Genomic DNA, 18,076 nt, shown 5'->3' on the forward strand with positions numbered 1-18,076 from the left:
ACAACAGTTCACATCGACCCTAGCCAGCATGTCCAATGGTAAAAGATGCAAGATATTGCAACCCACTGTATTTCAGAGAGCTCCTTGCCCATTCCTGCTCTACCATTTCTCCCCCTGTGTGTATTTGTGTGTCTTTCTCTGTTGTAACTGACAAGCTGTATCATCATAATTTCAGTTAATAAAATTCAGAGGGGCACCAAAAGGGTTCTTTTCTCCCATATGTCCCTAGCAGGCTGGCATGGGCTGTAGGCATGGCCAGGAGGAAAGCTGCAGGCTTAAGCTGGGCGGACATTTCATGTGACTGCAGAAAATTGGAATACATCTGTCTGCCATACTTGGAAGTCCAGGATTAATTTCTCTCCACCAAGCACTCCCACCCCCATCCATTACATGACTAGCCCTACAGTTACTGTTATCTTGTTCTTGTTGTTTTAACCTTTATATGAAGGAGACTCTTCAAGTCTTGCAAAACAGCTGAATTTCTTTGGAAAGTTAGAATTGAATTTTATGTATTTTCTCTTATTTTCCAGACTTCTCTGTCGTTGTAGCCATTATCAGTCAGGATTGGCTTTCATGATATATAAGTGAGATTCAAATGAATAATTCAAATGATGTATCAATACAATTTGATGAGGAAAAATAAAAAAAATATGGTTCCTGATCATGGTGAGGACATGCTCTGAATTTTGAGGATGTGAGAGAAGGAAGGCTAAAAAGGAACCAATACAACATACCCCCTGGAAGAAGTCTGCATGGCTAATTAATTAAGCTGTCCATTAGACTTAGGCCTCTAATGGAAACCATGCCCTATGAGGAATGACTTAAGGAGCTGGGGATGCTTAGCCTGGAGAAGAGAAGGTTAAGAGGTGATATGACAGCCTTGTTTAAATATTTGAAGGGATGTCATATTGAGGAGGGAGCAAGCTTGTTTTCTGCTGCTCCAGAGACTAGGACACGGAATAATGGATGCAAATTACAGGAAAACAGATTCCAGCTCAACATCTGGAGGAAATTCATGACAGTAAGGGCTGTTTGACAGTGGAACACACTACTTCATCAGAGTGTACTGGAATCTCCTTCTTTGGAGGTCTTTAAAGAGAGGCTGGATGGCCATCTGTTGGGTATGCTTTGATTGAGAGTTCCTGCATGACAGGGGCTTGGACTGGATGGCCCTTGCGATCTCTTCCAACCCTATGATTCTATGATTTTAATGAAGATCATTCAGAAAAGACAGATGAGCCCAAGCAGACAGGCCAAAATGAAGCTGCTTCGGGTCACTTTGGAGGTATGCTGTTTAAATGACAGATGCATCTTAAGAGGCCAGAAGCTGCACCAAAGCTTCCCTCCAGTCCTTAGGACTGGAGCGTGGCTTTGGCATGGCTTCTGGACTCTTAGGATACATGCATCATTTAAACAGCATATCTCCAAAGTGACCCGAAACAGCTTTATTTTGGCCTATCTGTTCAGACCCAGATGTTGTCATGATTAGTGTTAATTTCAGATTTGTCTGGTTTATGCCTCATTTTCACACACATCTCAAATGAATTAATTCTCTTCCCATCTGCTTTCCTAACTGTCCTGCTCTCACATCCATACATAATAATAGAGAATACAATGGTTTGTACAGTTCTAACTTTTGTGCTCAGTTGTATGTCTTTACATTTTAGGATATTTTCTAGTTCTCCATTCTTAGTCTTCTTCTGATTTCTTGACTGCAATCCCCGCTTGGATCAATATTTGATCCCAAGTATGAAAACTCTTTTACTATTTCTATTTCCTTATTGTCTAGGTTGAATCTGTGTAAATTTTCTGTGGTTGTTATTTTTGTTTTTTATATGTTCAACAATAATCCTGCCTTTACACTTTCCTACTTGATCTTTCTTAGAAGGTTAGAGGTTTTCTGCTAGTACAGTATTATGGTGTCATCTGCGTATCTCAGATTGTTGATATTCCTTCCTCCTGTTTTCACTCCTCCTTCTTCTGTGTCCAATCCTGCTTTTCTTACAATATGTTCTGCACATAGGTTGAACAAGTAGCGTGATAAGATGCAGCCTTCTCTGACCCCTTTGCCAATAGAGAACCATGTTTCTCCATCTTTTTTCCTGACAAGAGCCTCTTATCCTGAGTACAGATTCCTCATCAAGACTATCAGATGTGTTGCCACTCCCACGTCTTTAAGGGCGTTCCATAGCCTTTCATGATCTATGCAGTCAAAGGCTTTGCTATAGTCTATAAAGCACATGCCTATCTTCTTTTGGAATTCTTTGGTGTGCTCCATAACTATCATATGTTTGCAATGTGGTCCCTAGTGTCTGTTCCTTTCCTGAACCCTGCTTGGACCTCTGGGATTTCTTTCTCCATGTATGGTTGGAGTCTATGTTGCAGAATTTTGAGCATGATTTTGCTTGTGTGGGAAATTAGAGCTATGGTCCTATAGTTGCTACAGTCTTTTGTATCTCCTTTTTTTGTGGATGGGGGTATGTACTGCTTGCTTCCAATCTGTTGACCATCATTTTGTTTTCCATAGGTAAAGAGGTCAATGTATTCCCCCTTGAGAAGGTTGTCAAGTCGTGTCCGACCATAGAGAGCGGTGCTCATCTTCATTATGAAGCCAAAGAGCCAGCATTGTCAGAGACTACTCTGTGATCGTGTGGCCAGCATGATTGCAGAGAACGCTGTTTAGCTTCCTACTGGAGTGGTACCTATTTATCTACTTGCATTTTGCATGCTTTCAAACTGCTGGGAGTAGTGATAAGAGCTTGTCCCATCATGCAGCACCTGGGCCTCGAACTGCCAACCTGCTGATCTTGTGATGTATTTAGGGATACATTGGAGAATTCTAACCTACAGGGAGCCATTGGGGAATACATGTCCATAGGGATACATTGCAGAATACTAACCTTTAGGGATACATTGGAGAACACTTCCCTATAGAGATACATTGGGCAATACTTATCTATGAAGATACATTGCAGAATAGTTGCCTGTGGGGAAATATTGGGCTTACTTCACCCTAGAGATCCATTGGGGGGAATAGTTGCCCTTAGGGATGCACTGCAGAATACTTCCCTATAGGGATACATGGCTGAATACTTGCCAATAGGGAAACATTGTAGGATACCTACCTATAGGAATACATTGGGGATTAGTTGCTTATAGGGATCCATTGCAGGGATGCATTGTCCTTATAGGGATCCATTGGGGAGTATCTGCCTATAGGGATACATTGGGGGAATATTACTTACCCATAGGGATCCATTGGGGAAAACTTTCTTATAGGGATCCATTGGGGGAATACTTATCATAGAATCATAGAATCATAGAGTTGGAAGAGACTGCATCCATTGCTCCGGGTCCTGTTCTCTGGAGCAGCAGAAAACAAGCTTGCTCCCTCCTCAATATGACATCCTTTCACATATTTAAACAGGGCTATCATATCACCTCTTAACCTTCTCTTCTCCAGGCTAAACATCCCCAGCTCCCCGAGTCTTATTGTAAGACCTGAGGGGTTGTGGGTTGGATAAATAGGAGTATACCATCAGCCATAAAGTCCTTTGTCATCTGAGATGGGGTTAAAGGACTTGGTTTATCCTATGTCCCAATTACCCCATCTTGACAGTGGCTCTAATTCCTATCATCACACCTGAGGCTGGGAATGGGACGGGGGCAGCTATTGGAGTTGTGTTGGGGAATGGGAGGTATGGATGTAACAGAGGGAACAGATGTTACAAAAGAAGACGGGATCGCTGTTTGAAAGCTATCCCGCCTTCAGTTCCCCCTGTTTCCCAGAATGGCTTGGAGAGCAGACCAACCATTCCACAGAACCTCACCTTGCTTCTTTGCAATGCCAGGTCGGTGAAAAATAAGACCTATATCATCCATGATCTACTCCTGGATGAGGATGCCGACCTGGCTTGCTTCACAGAGACCTGGCTGGGGGAGGACAGTGCTGCTATATGGGCGCAGGCCCTCCCAGCCGGGTACTCTTTCAGTGAGCAGGTGAGGGGAAGTGGGCGGAGTGGCTCTGGTTCATAAGAACACCTTGACCTTGACCAGGATACCTGTCCGGAATACAATCCATTTTGAGTGTATGTACCTTAGCCTGAAGACCAGGGATAGATTGGGGATTTTGCTAGTCTACCGGCCACCCCGTTGTCTAGCAGACTCTTTGACCGAGCTGACACAGCTGGTCTCTGAGCTGGTGTTGGAGACCCCCAGACTCTTAGTTTTGGGGGACTTCAACATCCCGCTCGAGACCAGCTTAACAGGCGCGGCTCGGGAGTTCATGGATACCATGACAAACATGGGCCTATCCCAATTGGTCAACGGGCCTACACATTGTGCGGGTCATACACTCGATGCGGTGTTCTGTACCGAACAGGCATATCCGTGGGCGGAGGTGGTAAGCACCTCCGCATTGTCATGGACGGATCATTTCCTGGTCAAGACAGAACTCAGAGCCAATTTCTGCTCCTCCGGGGGTGGTGGACCCATTCGAATGGTCCGCCCTCGAAGGCTGATGGAGCCAAGTGGATTCCAGAAAGCCTTAGAGGGTTTAATGGTTGGGAATGCCAGGGATCCTGTCGATGCTCTGGTCAATACCTGGAACACCGATCTTACCAGGGCTATCGACATGATCGCTCCCAAGCGCCCTTGCCATCCCGCCCCAAATCGGAGGCACTGGTTCACACCAGAGCTGAGGAAGATGAAGCGGTTTGGACGACGGCTAGAGCGCAGGTGGCGGAAGACTCGACTCTTATCCGACAGAACTCGCCATAGGAACTTTCTTCGTTCCTATCAGGAGGCAATACGTGCAGTGAAGAGAGCCTTCTCCTCTGCACGTATTGCGTCTGCAGAGTCTCGTCCAGCAGAGCTGTTTAAGGTGGTGAGGGAGATGACGCAGGTGCCCCCTGCACCAAATCCCTTACTTAACCCGACGACGGCCTGCTGTGACACATTTAACAACTTCTTTGCAGACAAAATCTCTCAGATAAGAGCAGACTTAGAAGCCACCATTGAAACAGAGTCGACAGGCGAGGCGTCCAGTGACTCCACCGATGTAGTTATACTGGATCAGTGGCAATCTGTGAGTACCGAGGACGTGGACAAGCTGCTTGGTAAGGTGAGGAAGACAACCTGCCCTCTCGACCCTTGCCCATCATGGCTGGCCGTTCAGGGGGGGGGATGCATTGATGAGATTCCTCACGGATATCATCAATGCGTCCTTCAGGGAAGGACATGTTCCATCTTGTCTAAAGGAAGCGGCTGTTAGGCCGCTTCTGAAAAAACCTTCCCTGGACCCCCTGGATATGAGAAATTATAGGCCTCCAAGCTGTCTTGGATGAAGCCGATTATCTAGACCCATTTCAAACCGGCTTTAGGACAGGCTTTGGGGTTGAGACTGCCATGGTTGCCTTGACCGACGATCTGTGTCTGAGCATCGACAGGGGTAGTGTGACCCTGTTGGTGCTCCTAGACCTCTCAGCGGCTTTCGATACTATAGATCACGGCATCCTCTTGGACCGCCTGAGGGGGTTAGGTATCGGGGGCACTGCTTTGCAGTGGTTCCGGTCCTTCCTCTCGGGTCGGTCCCAGAGGGTGCTGCTCGGGGACTGTAGCTCCAGTAAGAGGTACCTCACTTGTGGGGTTCGTCAGGGGGCTATTTTGTCCCCGATGTTATTCAACATCTATATGAAGCCGCTGGGTGAGATAATACGGAGTTATGGTGCTGGGTGTTATCAGTACGCTGATGACACCCAAATCTATTTCTCCATGTCTCGTTCGTCGGCCACGAATTCCAATGGCATCTCTTCTCTCAATGAATGTCTTCAAGCGGTAATGGGCTGGATGAGGAAAAACAGATTGAAACTGAATCCAGATAAGACGGAGGTGCTCACGGTAGCGGCCCCGAAACCAAGAATTGGGTTGCAACCTCCAGTCCTGGATGGGGTCACACTCTCCTCCAGTGACTGTGTTCGCAGTCTGGGGGTGCTCCTCGACTTGTCGCTCCTGATGACAAATCAGGTAAATGCGACGGTCAGGAGCGCCTGCTATCAGGTTCGGCTGATACGCCAGCTGCGCCCTTTTCTGGAAGTAAGGGACCTCGAAACTGTTGTGCACGCACTGGTAACCTCACGCCTGGACTTCTGTAATGCACTCTACTTGGGGCTACCCTTGAGCTTGACTCGGAAGCTTCAGCTGGTACAAAATATGGCAGCCAGGCTTATTTCTGGCACATCTAGGAGGGACCACATTACTCCGGTTCTGAGGTCCCTCCACTGGCTGCCTATTAGCTTCCGGGCCCGGTACAAGGTGTTGGTTATCACCTTTAAAGCCCTAAATGGCTTGGGTCCAAGCTATCTCAGGGACCGCCTCCTCCCGTATAATCCTCCCCGCGCTCTCCGGTCCTCTGGGAGGAACTTACTGCAGCCTCTAAAATCTAGGCTTGCGGCGACCTCCCAGAGGGCGTTTTCTGCTGTCGCCCCCAAACTCTGGAACGACCTGCCGAATGAGATCCGTCAGTTGACATCATTAGACAGCTTTAAAAAAGCTGTCAAGACGGATCTCTTCCGGCAGGCCTTTCCAGATTAACCATCCCGGCCTGGGCTCCCTGACCCCCTCTTTCCTCTCGTGGCCCCATCTTCAGTGATGGTTGAGGATCTCCAGAGGGACACCAGGGTTTTTAGTTTGTTTTAATTATATTTTATGTCTTGATATTGTGTTTTTAATCTGTTATATTTTTTAATACTTTCATAAGGAGGGGAGGGATTATAATGTTTTTAATTTTATATTTTACTCTGTTATAATTACTGTTGTCAACCGCCCGGATTGGTTCGCCACAGGGCGGTATACAAATAAATATTATTATTATTATTATTATTATTATTATATTTCCTCATAGGGCAAGGTTTCCAGACCCTTCACCATTTTAGTTGCCCTCCTTTGGACACGCTCCAGTTTCTCAATGTCCTTTTTGAATTGTGGTGCCCAGAACTGGACACAATATTCCAGGTGGGGCCTGACCAAGGCAGAATAGACTGGCACTATTACTTCTCTTGATCTAGACACTATACTGTTATTGATGCAGCCTAAAATTGCATTGGCCTTTTTAACTGCCGCATCGCACTGTTCACTCATGTTCAACTTGTGGTCTACTTGGACTCCCAGATCCCTTTTCACATGTAGTTTTATTCAGCCAGGTGTCCCCCATCCTATATCTGTGCATTTCATTTTTCCGCCCTAAGTGCAGTACCTTACATTTCGCCGTGTTGAATTTCATTTTGTTAGCTTTGGCCCAGCTTTCTAGTCTATTCAGGTCATTTTGAATCTTGATCCTGTCCTCTGGAGTATTAGCTATTCCTCCTAATTTGGTGTCATCTGCAAATTTGATAAGTATGCTCCCAATTCTGTCATCCAAGTCATTGATAAAGATGTTGAACAGCACTGGGCCCAGGACAGAGCCCTGTGGGACCCCACTGGTCAGTTCTCTAGGGATCCATGGGGGAAGACTTTCTTATAGGGAAACATTGGGGAGTATTTACCTATAGGACTGTATTGGGGAATACTTGCCTATAGGGGGCTCCATTGGGGGGCAGTTGCTTGCAGGGAACCCTAGCCCAGCGTGTCTCCCTGGGGGCCAGTCTTGGGCTGTGCTTCCCTGGGGGCCAGTGGGGCTTCTTTCCAAAAGAGAGGGGAGGGGGGGGATTGGCAGGGCAGCTGTTTGCTTGGGGAGGGCGCTTCCTGCCCCTTCGCAGCAGCAGCAGCAGCAGCAGCAGGAGGAGGAGGAGGCTCCAGTCCCGCTGGGCGGCGGCGGCAGAAGAGGCAGAGGCGGGTCCCCTCCTTCCCTCCCTCCCTCCTTCCCTCGGTGGGAACAGGCAGCGTGCGGTGTGGGCTCCTGTGCAAAGCCAGGCTAAGGCAACCCAGATGCCGGGCTGCTGCTGCTGCTGCTGCCCCTGAGAGAGCGAGAGAGAGGGAGCCTGAGGAGGAGGAGGGCCCCTGGGGGGCCATGAAGAACATGCAGCTGCTCCCGGAGGACGAGGAGGAGGAGGAGGGGGCCAGGGAGGCTGCCCGCTGGAAGCGCCTCTGCCTCCAGGAGCTGAGGGGCCTCAAGAAGCTCCGCAGGAACCAGAAGAAGAAGGAGGAGGAGGAGGAGGAGAAGGAGAAGAGGAGGAGGAGGAGGAGGAGGGCAGCCCCCAGGAGGGCAGAACCCCAGCAGCAGCAGCAGCAACAGGAGGAGGAGGAAGCTCTGGACCTCCGGAGCAGCCAGGCTTTCCCTGGCCCCAGGGACCCCCGCCTGCCCCCCAGGCTCCAGGGGCCCCCTCCGCCTCCCCCGGGGCTCTTCCCCCCTCCGCCTCCCCCCGCTGCCCTCTACAGGAGCCGCCCCGAGGCCCCGCTCTCCCCCGGCGGCAGCGGGAGCAGCAGCAGGCGTCCCCCTCCTCTTCCTCCTCCTGCTCCTCCCGGGTCAGAGCCCTCCCCGGGGCCCCCCTCGGAGATGAAGGCCCTCCAGCAGACCAGGAGGCTCCTGGCCAACGCCCGAGAGAGGACCCGCGTCCACACCATCAGCGCCGCCTTCGAAGCCCTCCGCAAACAGGTACCAGCAGCAGCAGCTGGGAGAGGAGGAGGAGGGCCCTCGGGAAGAAGGGCCCCCAGGGAGGCATTGGGGGACACCTCCCTAACACTGCAGAAGACTTGCTCCCAGGGAAACATGGCCAGAGAGTTGCCCATAGAGAACCATTCCAGAATACATCCCTATAGGCCAGAATAGATGCCCCTAGGGATACATTGGGGAATGCTTCCCTAGAGAGATACATTGGGGAATACTTGCCCATAGGGATACATTGAGGAATACTTGTCCATAGGGTTACATTGGGGAATATTTGCCCATAGGGATACATTGAGGAATACTTGCCCATAGGGATACATTGAGGAATACTTGCCCGTAGGGATACATTGAGGAATACTTGCCCATAGGGATACATTGAGGAATACTTGCCCATAGGGATACATTGGGGAATACTTGCCCATAGGGATACATTGGGGAATACTTGCCCATAGGGATACATTGAGGAATACTTGCTCATAGGGATACATTGGGGAATATTTGCCCATTGGGAGACATTGGGGAATATGTGCTCATAGGGATACATTGGGGAATACTTGCCCATAGGGATACATTGAGGAATACTTGCCCATAGGGATACATTGAGGAATACTTGCTCATAGGGATGCATTGGGGAATATTTGCCCATTGGGAGACATTGGGGAATGCGTGCTCATAGGGATACATTGGGGAATACTTGCCCGTAGGGTTACATTGGGGAATACTTCCCTAGAGAGATACATTGGGGAATACTTGCCCATAGGGATACATTGAGGAATACTTGCCCATAGGGATACATTGGGGAATACTTGCTTATAGGGATACATTGAGGAATACTTGCCCATAGGGATACATTGAGGAATACTTGCTCATAGGGATACATTGGGGAATATTTGCCCATTGGGAGACATTGGGGAATACGTGCTCATAGGGATACATTGGGGAATACTTGCCCATAGGGATACATTGAGAAATACTTGCCCATAGGGATACATTGAGGAATACCTGCTCATAGGGATGCATTGGGGAATATTTGCCCATTGGGAGACATTGGGGAATACGTGCTCATAGGGATACATTGGGGAATACTTGCTCATAGGGATACATTGGGGAATACTTCCCTCCAGCGATACATCTCAGAATACTCGCTCATAGGGAAACATTGGAGAATGCCTCTCTATAAAGATACATTGCAAAACACTTGCTCCTAGGGAAACAGTGTCCAATATTTGCCCATAGAGAATCATTGGATAGTATAGATGTTTTTTATTTTATTTTGAGTATTCATACCCTGCTCTTCAGTGAAAAGCCTCTCAGAGTGGCTTACAGACAGTTATGCAGACAGTTCCCTGCCCTCAGGCTTACAATCTAAGGCCTCAGACAGACGGGCCAAAGTCAGGGCTTGCCGTGTGGCTGCCTGCCTTGATGGTGCCCCTCAGATCCTAGGAGTTTATCACACTGGGGCTGATTTGGGCACTGAAGAGAGATGAAAGCACATTGAAAGCATCCAGCCAATGAAGCAGAAATGGCAAGTAATCACGCGAGGGATTACCACACGCAGTTGCCCAAATATATTATTCTTTTCTTTTCTTCTATCTTACATTTCTCCCAATATAGGGACTCAAAAAGTGATATCAGAAAGGCATTGTCGCTGCAATCCCAAAAGTTAAAAAAAAAAGTACACATTAATGCTTCTTTGTGACCACTTTAGTGGTGGGTTTGGGGCGATGTTGTGTGAAATTGTTTCATGTAATTACACAATTTTTCCAGGATATTCACAGGATAAACTCCTGATCTCCTTGGTGTGATAAACTCCCTAGACTGGGTGGCAGCTTGGTGAGAGGAATCATGCACTCTGCGCTTCCTCAGAGGAGCTCTTTTCCTCCTCCTCTTCCTCACTTGAAATTGCTCAGGGCCTTCAGGGAAGCCTTACAGGAAACATACAAAGCATGTCCAGAAAAAGGAGGACACCCGGTCACCCTGCCTTCAAAGGGGCTTCCATCCCACTGCTTTGCAAGGGATCCACTGGGAAGTTTCTCCGTGCCTTCCCCATTGAGAGGGCTGTCCGTCCCATTTCAGTGGCTTCTGAGGTAGAGAACTTCCCCATTGAACAGGCTTTCCCTGCGAGGGGTGCTTTCCTGGCACCCAGAAACTGTCGCCTCTTTTCTAGTTAGTCCTAGAAAACCCTGCCTCAGATTATATACCCTGCAGGAACACCAAACCACTGGCTAACAGGTCAGCTCTTCCTCCCAAGGGTGCTTTTCAAAAGAGTAGTTGTGGTTCTTGTGTTCCTTCAAGTCTTAGGGTGAGTCAAACCTATCATAGGGTTTTCTTGACAAGCTTCTTCAGGGAGGGGTTGCCTTTGCCATCCTCTGAGGCTGAGAGAGTGTGACTTGCCCAAGGTCACCCAGAGGGTTTCATGGCCGAGCCAGGATTTGAACCCTGGTCTCCAGAGTCATACTCCAACACTCAAACCACTACCTCACACTGGCTCCTATTTTCAAAAGAGAGTAAGAATGAAACACCAGAGATTATCAGACTTGGGGAAAAGATGGGAGAGAATTGGGACATTCCCATCCTTATTGCACTATTGTGCAAAGATGATCACACTACATACTGTGATGTCACACTCATCCCGTCCTTATACTATCAATGAAGTGCAATGGTCCATCAATTTTTATTCATGGGAAACTCAGTCACACAATATGGACAGCAGTGTCCCAATTCTTTCCCACCCCCCCACCCCCCCCCCCGTCTTGATAATTTGCACCCGTGCTCAGCAGCATCAGTTGCCCCAAAGGAACCTTGTCAGTAACCTTCCAAATATGCAGGGCCGGCCCATCCATATAGGCCAGGTAGGCCACTGCCTAGAGGCTCAACCTGTAGGGGCGGCAGAGGGGCAGCAAGGGAGCCAGGAGGCCAGAGAGAGAGAGAGAGTGGCCGAAGTTTGGAGGATGGGGCGAGCGGAGCAGCCAGCAGCTGCCAGCCTGTGAGTGAATAGCAGGGAGAGAGAGCTACTTGCTGTGGTGTTGCTGGTGTGTGCGCACGGCCGGCAGGCCCCAACCCTGGCATTTTTATCAGGCTGTGTTTGCAAAAGGGAAGGGGGGAAGAAGTTTGCTGTGCTCTGCAACTCCTGTGCTGCATCTACATTGGAGAATTAACCTGGTTTGGCACCTCTTTCACTCTTTTTGGCTCAAGGCTATGGAATTCTGGGAGTTGGGATTTGTTGTGGGATCCCTCCCTCTTTCTTTCCTCCTGTTCCTCCCTCACTCACTCACTCTTCCTTCCTTCTTTCCTACCTTCCCCCTTTCTTCCCTTTATCTTCTTTCCTTCCCCCTTCCTTGCATCCTTCCTTCCTCTCTCCCTCTCTTTCTTGCCAAGAGAGAGACTTGTTGAGGAAAGGCTTGCCATGGCCTTCCTTTGAGGCTGAGAGAGTGTGATGCCCCACCCAGTGGGTTTCCAAGGCCAAGCGGACATTTGAACCCAGAGTCATAGTCCAGTGCTCAAACAACTAGTCCACAACTCAAACACTGGCTCCAACAATCCATTTTAAAAGCTTGGTCTTCTTCTCAGATGTCTTCATCGCAAAGGAAGACACCACAAAATGGAAGACATTCAAGAAAAAGGGAGGACAGGACTCAAGAAAAGCTCAAAACACTCCTAGAAATGTAAATGCATGCTTCTTAGTCGTGCTCAAAATGGAGGATGTAATATCTCCAGGACAGAAGGTTGGAATGGAGGACATGTCCTGGAAAAGGAGGAGGTCTGTCCTGCCCTGAGGCAAACCTACCATGGGGTTTTCTTGGCAATATGAGTTCAGGGAAGCTTTGCCATGGCCTTCCTCTGAGGCTGAGAGAGGGTGACTTGCCTACTCCTGGTGGTTGTGCCTACTGTGTGTCTTTTCTTTCTCGCCCTGGAGCCATTCCCATCCTTTTTTCATGGGCTGCATCTACACTGCAGAAATAATGCGATTTGACACTGCTTTAACTGCCCTGGCTCCATGCTATGGAATCCTGGGATTTGGATTTTTGGAGGAGATTTCGCCTTCTCAGTCAGAGAGCATTGGAGCCACAACAAACTACAAATCCCAGGGCTCCATAGCATGGAACCAGGAGGATAACCAGATGTCCTCTTTTTCCAGAGTATATCTTGCATTTCAGTCTTCTGTTCAGGAGGAATTTATATTTATATGAGGGGTTTCAGCTTTTACTTGGTCATGTCCTCCATTTTACTTGAAAGCCCTACATTTTGCGGTGCCTTGTCCTCCTTTGCGGTTAGGACAGCTGGTCACCATGGGAGCCAAAGGCAGCTAAAGTGGTATCAAACTGCAGCCCTGGTCCTCTCACCTGGTGACTCTACTGGTTTTCTTCTCTTTCTTGTGACACCCTTTTCTGCCCCTTGGGTGAAGATTTTCAGTTTTTAGGGGTCATAGATGGACCACCACTACCCCACAAATTCATAGGATGGGATCCACATTTTTCCACATCATTAGAATGAATAATGATTCAAGCTTGCAAAATGAATATGTACGCATTAGTCTCCATTCCAAATATCACAGCAATAAACAAAATCTTTAACCTGTAAAAACCTAATTGGCTTTTTGACTAATTCTCAATACTGTGAGGAGAGATTGGAACCTAACTTTTATGTCATGTTTAGCTTTAACAAATGAAACAGCGGAGATCAAGGGGTGAAAATAATTATGAGGGGCGACAGGGGTGCCAAAATATTTCTCACCTAGGGTGGGGAAAGTACCTAGAACCGGCCTGCAAACATGCAACTTCATTGAAGGTCCACCTCAAATTTTCTACCCAAGATCTCAAGTCTTAGTGCCTAATCTGATTATCAGGTTACAGGGAAGGGAGAGTGCTTTGGTTTGGGGGGGGGGGGGACACTAAAGGAACATTGGGTTCTTGGCTAGGATCATGAAACAATGAACGGTATGCAGCTAATTGCTTGACACTGTGGGATTTGGCCTGACCTGTGATTGCCTTTTCCCCCACCCTCCTGCCAAAAAAGTAAACTTGGATGCAACACTGCTATTCTCAAAAGTTCACACAGGTCTCACGCCGGGTGTAAATTATATTTTCCTGTTAATCAAAGACAATTTCCTGTCAGTTCATGAGCTATGTGCTCATAACATTTTCCCCCCAAAGTGAAAGCTCTGAAATCCAATGCTGTATCTGCACTGCAGAAATATTCTGGTTTGAGACTGCATTAACTGCCCTGGCTCAAGACTATGAAATTCTGGGAATGGAGTTTTGTTGGGCCCCAGAGTGGAACAGAGCCATTCTGCTGCCAAAATATCAAAGTATACTCATCCTTCCACATTTGCTGGGGTCAGGCACAGGACCCCTGTGAATGTGGAAGAACCGCAAATAACAAAAATGCTATTTTTACCTGAGAGGATACCTCTCTAGGAATCTCTAAGTCTTCCAGTGCAACTCTGTGGTCAACATCTGCCAGACATTGGCCATAGAATTGCATTGGAGGAGCTACAAATGGCAAGTGGAGTGTTCAGTCTAGTAATCTCTAGGTCCTTCAGTGCAGTTTTTGGTTAAAGTTGACCACAGAGTTACGCTGGAGAACCGGGATATTCCTAGAAAGAACATATTAATAAAATCCACAAATAATCAAAGCTGCAAAAGTTAAAGCTGTGAATGTAGAGGGACGAGTGTGTTTGCCTCACAGAACGCAAATTCTTGCGATACTATTTCATGGCTTTTTAAAATGGCTGGATCTTTTAAGCCGCTGAAGTCTTTGATTTAAATCCAGTCCCAAGTTGGAGATTTCAGCCTTTGTTGAATTACTGATCAATAAGGAGGGATCATGCATCCTCAGGTTAGATGCCACCTTTTCCTTGTTCCTTAATTTTTGCCACCTAACCTGATGAAGAATTCTAGGAAACATGTAAACCTGCGCAATTTTGTGGAATTGTAGCAGATTCTAATAAAAATCTTGGCCACTTGTGGACTTTTCATTTTAGGTTCCATAAGAAAAAGCGAGGAGAATTGTAGTTTGCTGTATTAAATGCTGGGGATTTTGTGAGGTTTTGGATTGTGTGATTCTGACGGATGTTGAGGGTCCCTGTTGTGTGCTTGGGTGGGAGACATCTGGAATTCAAGCTTTGTGTCAGACATAGGTGACCTTTCCCAAAAAGAGCAGGCTATAAATAGAAATAATAGTTTAATAGATCAAAATAAAATGGCACCTCTTTTTAAAATTTAACAATTTTATCAAAGACTAAACAATTATTATAATAAAATTTAACACAGACAAAGCAATTTTTTCTGAGTGGATTCTGACTGAGAGAAGAACATATACCAAAGTTGGAAAAGAAAGCCCTGATGACGTTTTCCAGCTTTATCTGGTCTCAGAACCATGCTCTATAAAAGCAGGCCCACTTCCTATGAGACTCAAAGCAGAGGATTCAAAGGAGTTTATCACACGGGAGGAATTTCTCTTAATTTCGAATGAAAGGAAAGTGGGGCCATAATGCATTCATGTGAATTCGCTAGTTCAGCTAATTTACATGAATTTGAATTGCATTCGAACTGACTTCCCATTGCCCGAAAATAGCTTGACATTGGCCAAAATTGTGTATGGGAGTTTATCACACAATAACGTGAAACCCCATAATTGCATTCGGATTGCCATTGGATTATACTTCAAATTTCTCTTGTCTGATAAACTCCAAAGATTTTGGTGTGCTCTCTTTTTCATTCAGGAGCTTTGTTGTTGTTGTTGTTGTTGTTGTTGTTGTTGTTGTTGTCAAAAACGAGTGAGCCTTTTCAAAACCACCATAGTTTGTGCCTTCCTCATTGGCAAATATGGTTGCTCTGTTGGAAGAACAAAGAAAGATGACCAGGGAGAATTGATAGGGCTTCATGCCCTCATTCTCTCTCTTTCTCAATCTCTCTCTTTTCTCACTCTCAAAGCCAGTGTGTACAGCAGCATATTGGCTTGGCAAAGACAAGTGTTGACAGTGGCAGCTTCTTTTGTGGCATGAACCCAACTGCAGCCTGACCTTGGGACTTGCCTTGGAGGCATACATACCTTCTGTGGAGTACTCATTTACTCTCTGTTCATGACTTTTTAAAGTGAAAACAAGTGATTATTTTAAATACACTACTGCTCTGGCATTTTGGTAGTATCACTGGCACTACTAGTAACTGAGTGCCAATCACAGCTTTTCCCCACTGTTACCCTCATCACCATTTCATCTTTTTCCTGGTACTGGGGCTCAAACCACTTTTGTTGTTTTTGTTAACTGCCCTCGAGTCAACCTCGACTCATGATGGCCCTGTGGATGAGACATCTCCAAGACTACCTAGCTCATGTCCGCGGACTCTCTGATTGAGTCCAGCCATCTGGCAAGTGGTCTTTCTCTCTTTCTACTGCCCTCTACCTTTCCTAACATTAATGTATTTTCTAATGAGGCATGCCTTCTCATGATATGGCCAAAATACAACAGCCTCAATTTTGTCATCCTGGCTTCCAGGGGGTGTTCAGGCTTGATCTGTTCTAGAACCCATTTGCTTGTCTTCTTGGCCATCCACAGTACCCTCAGCACTCTTCTCCAGCACGACATCTCCAATAAGTTTATTTTCTTTCTATCAGCTTTCTTCACTGACATCCATACATAGTGATGGGGAGTACAGTAGCTTGGATGATCTTCCCTTTAGTGTAGCTTACAAAGTTTAAAATAAATACAGATAAATGCACACACAAAAACATAACTAAAAACATACAACGGTGTTATTGTTAAAATGTAGTCAAGCTACGGATAGAATTTAAAACAACTCCATTTAAAAGACAACAGATAAAACACCTTGAAATGAAAAGATAAAATGCTGTGAAACGTCCTAGCAGCCAATTTTTAAACGTCTGCTGCAACTGAAAAGTTTTCACTTGATGAAGAAAGAGCAACTGGGAGAGAGCTAGTTTAGCCTCCTCTGAGAGGGACCTCTAGAGCCTAGGGGCAGCCACCAGAAAGGCTGTTCTCCATGTGCCTAATAGATGTATCTGTGAAGGTGATATGACCAAGCGAAGGGCCTCCCCCAAAGATCTCAGAGGTAAGCTCATACAGGAAGATATTTTCTTTCAAATCACTTGGACCTAAGCCATGCAGGCATTCTGAAAAAGTGATGAATAGCTAGTTTGTTTTATTAAATTTTTTATAAAATAAAAACAACAAATAAACACATAATTTTACTTATCAGAGGGTTTCATTCCACATAATTGGAGCAAAATCCTCCATTTTAGTTATAGTAACGTAACGTCCTCCTCCCCTCGAGTAACGCACACATTACATCAGAATTTCAGCATTGATTATCCATTTGTAGTGGTAACATTTTCTAGGATTAATCATCAGTAAGTTTTTGTTAACAGTCATTTTACACATAAATATTTTATCACAATATAGATTCCTGCTCTTATTTCCATCTTTCTTTACAAAATTCAACTATTCCCGACCATTCATTTGTCACCTTGTGTTTTAAACATGCCGTTTTCTATCATATCTGTTAATTTAAGTAACCATTCATCTATTTTTGGTGTTTCTAAGCTTTTCCAATACTGGATTATTGTCAGTTTTGCAGCAGTTATTAAATACAAAAGAATTCTCCAATGCCTTCTTTCTATATTTGGGGATATCTTATTTAACATATTCAACAGGTATATTTCTGGGCGCATTTCATATTTAATCTGTAGCATCTTTTCTATTAAAAATGAACTTGGATGAACAGTTGGTTTTGTTTGTTTCAGAGCTTGCCCCAAGAGCTGGAGTAGTTTTTAACTGAATGCTTTCAAACCACCTTAATGCTGTACATAAACTTCAGTATCCCACCTTAGTTCTGTTAACATGTAATCTTTTTCACAGAAAGCAATAAGTTATTCTAATAGAAAAATCGTACCTTGTCGATTTCCTACCCATCTTCCTAATCTTTTCTGGCTCTGTCAGGGCTCCTTACCAGGTTGTCACCCCATGACATTTTAATGTTTTATAAACAGCAGTGTACAAAACTCCCTGGAGAAATGTTGCTAATCTTATCAAAATGGTTGTCTAGAAATGCCTCCAAATATTTGCCTGAGCAGGGCCCTCTCTTTCAACTGACATTTTATTTGAGGAAAACTTTGAGGAAGAACCAAACATCAAGAGAGCCTGGAATATGCTACAGAAATTTACTCTGTTGTGACATGCAACTTCAGTGCTTGTTGTCTGGGTTGCATGCTCACCACATTCTCATCTAGCTGACTTTGCAGATCTGCTGTCCCACATTCAAAGGACCACATATTTAGAGAATCTAATACTGTCTTCAACAGCACTGTTTGCATCTTGCAGAAAATGTCAGGCCTAGTGCCTTACTGACATATCAGAACATAGCACCACTTTTGGTTTGAATTTTTCTGCAAGTCATCAGAATTATTTTGGTTTTAGAAAGTTGATTAAATCATCACCACACTACTACTACCGCC

General features: G+C 46.0%; 1 protein-coding gene across 1 annotated transcript in view; it reads left to right on the forward strand.

Moving 5' to 3' along the window:
- Nucleotides 1–7,873: 7,873 nt before the first annotated feature.
- The window catches only part of LOC149319037 (uncharacterized), a 44,474-nt gene continuing 34,271 nt past the window's right edge, over nucleotides 7,874–18,076 (forward strand). The window contains exon 1 of the mRNA XM_089510979.1: nucleotides 7,874–8,590. Coding sequence (XP_089367105.1) covers nucleotides 8,006–8,590 — 585 coding nt within the window. The 5' untranslated portion in view covers nucleotides 7,874–8,005. The remainder of the gene's footprint in view (nucleotides 8,591–18,076) is intronic.

This window comes from Sceloporus occidentalis, unplaced genomic scaffold (assembly GCF_023333645.1).
Source record: "Sceloporus occidentalis isolate IW3139 unplaced genomic scaffold, rSceOcc1.0.p SCAF_2, whole genome shotgun sequence".
Lineage (NCBI taxonomy): Eukaryota > Metazoa > Chordata > Lepidosauria > Squamata > Phrynosomatidae > Sceloporus > Sceloporus occidentalis.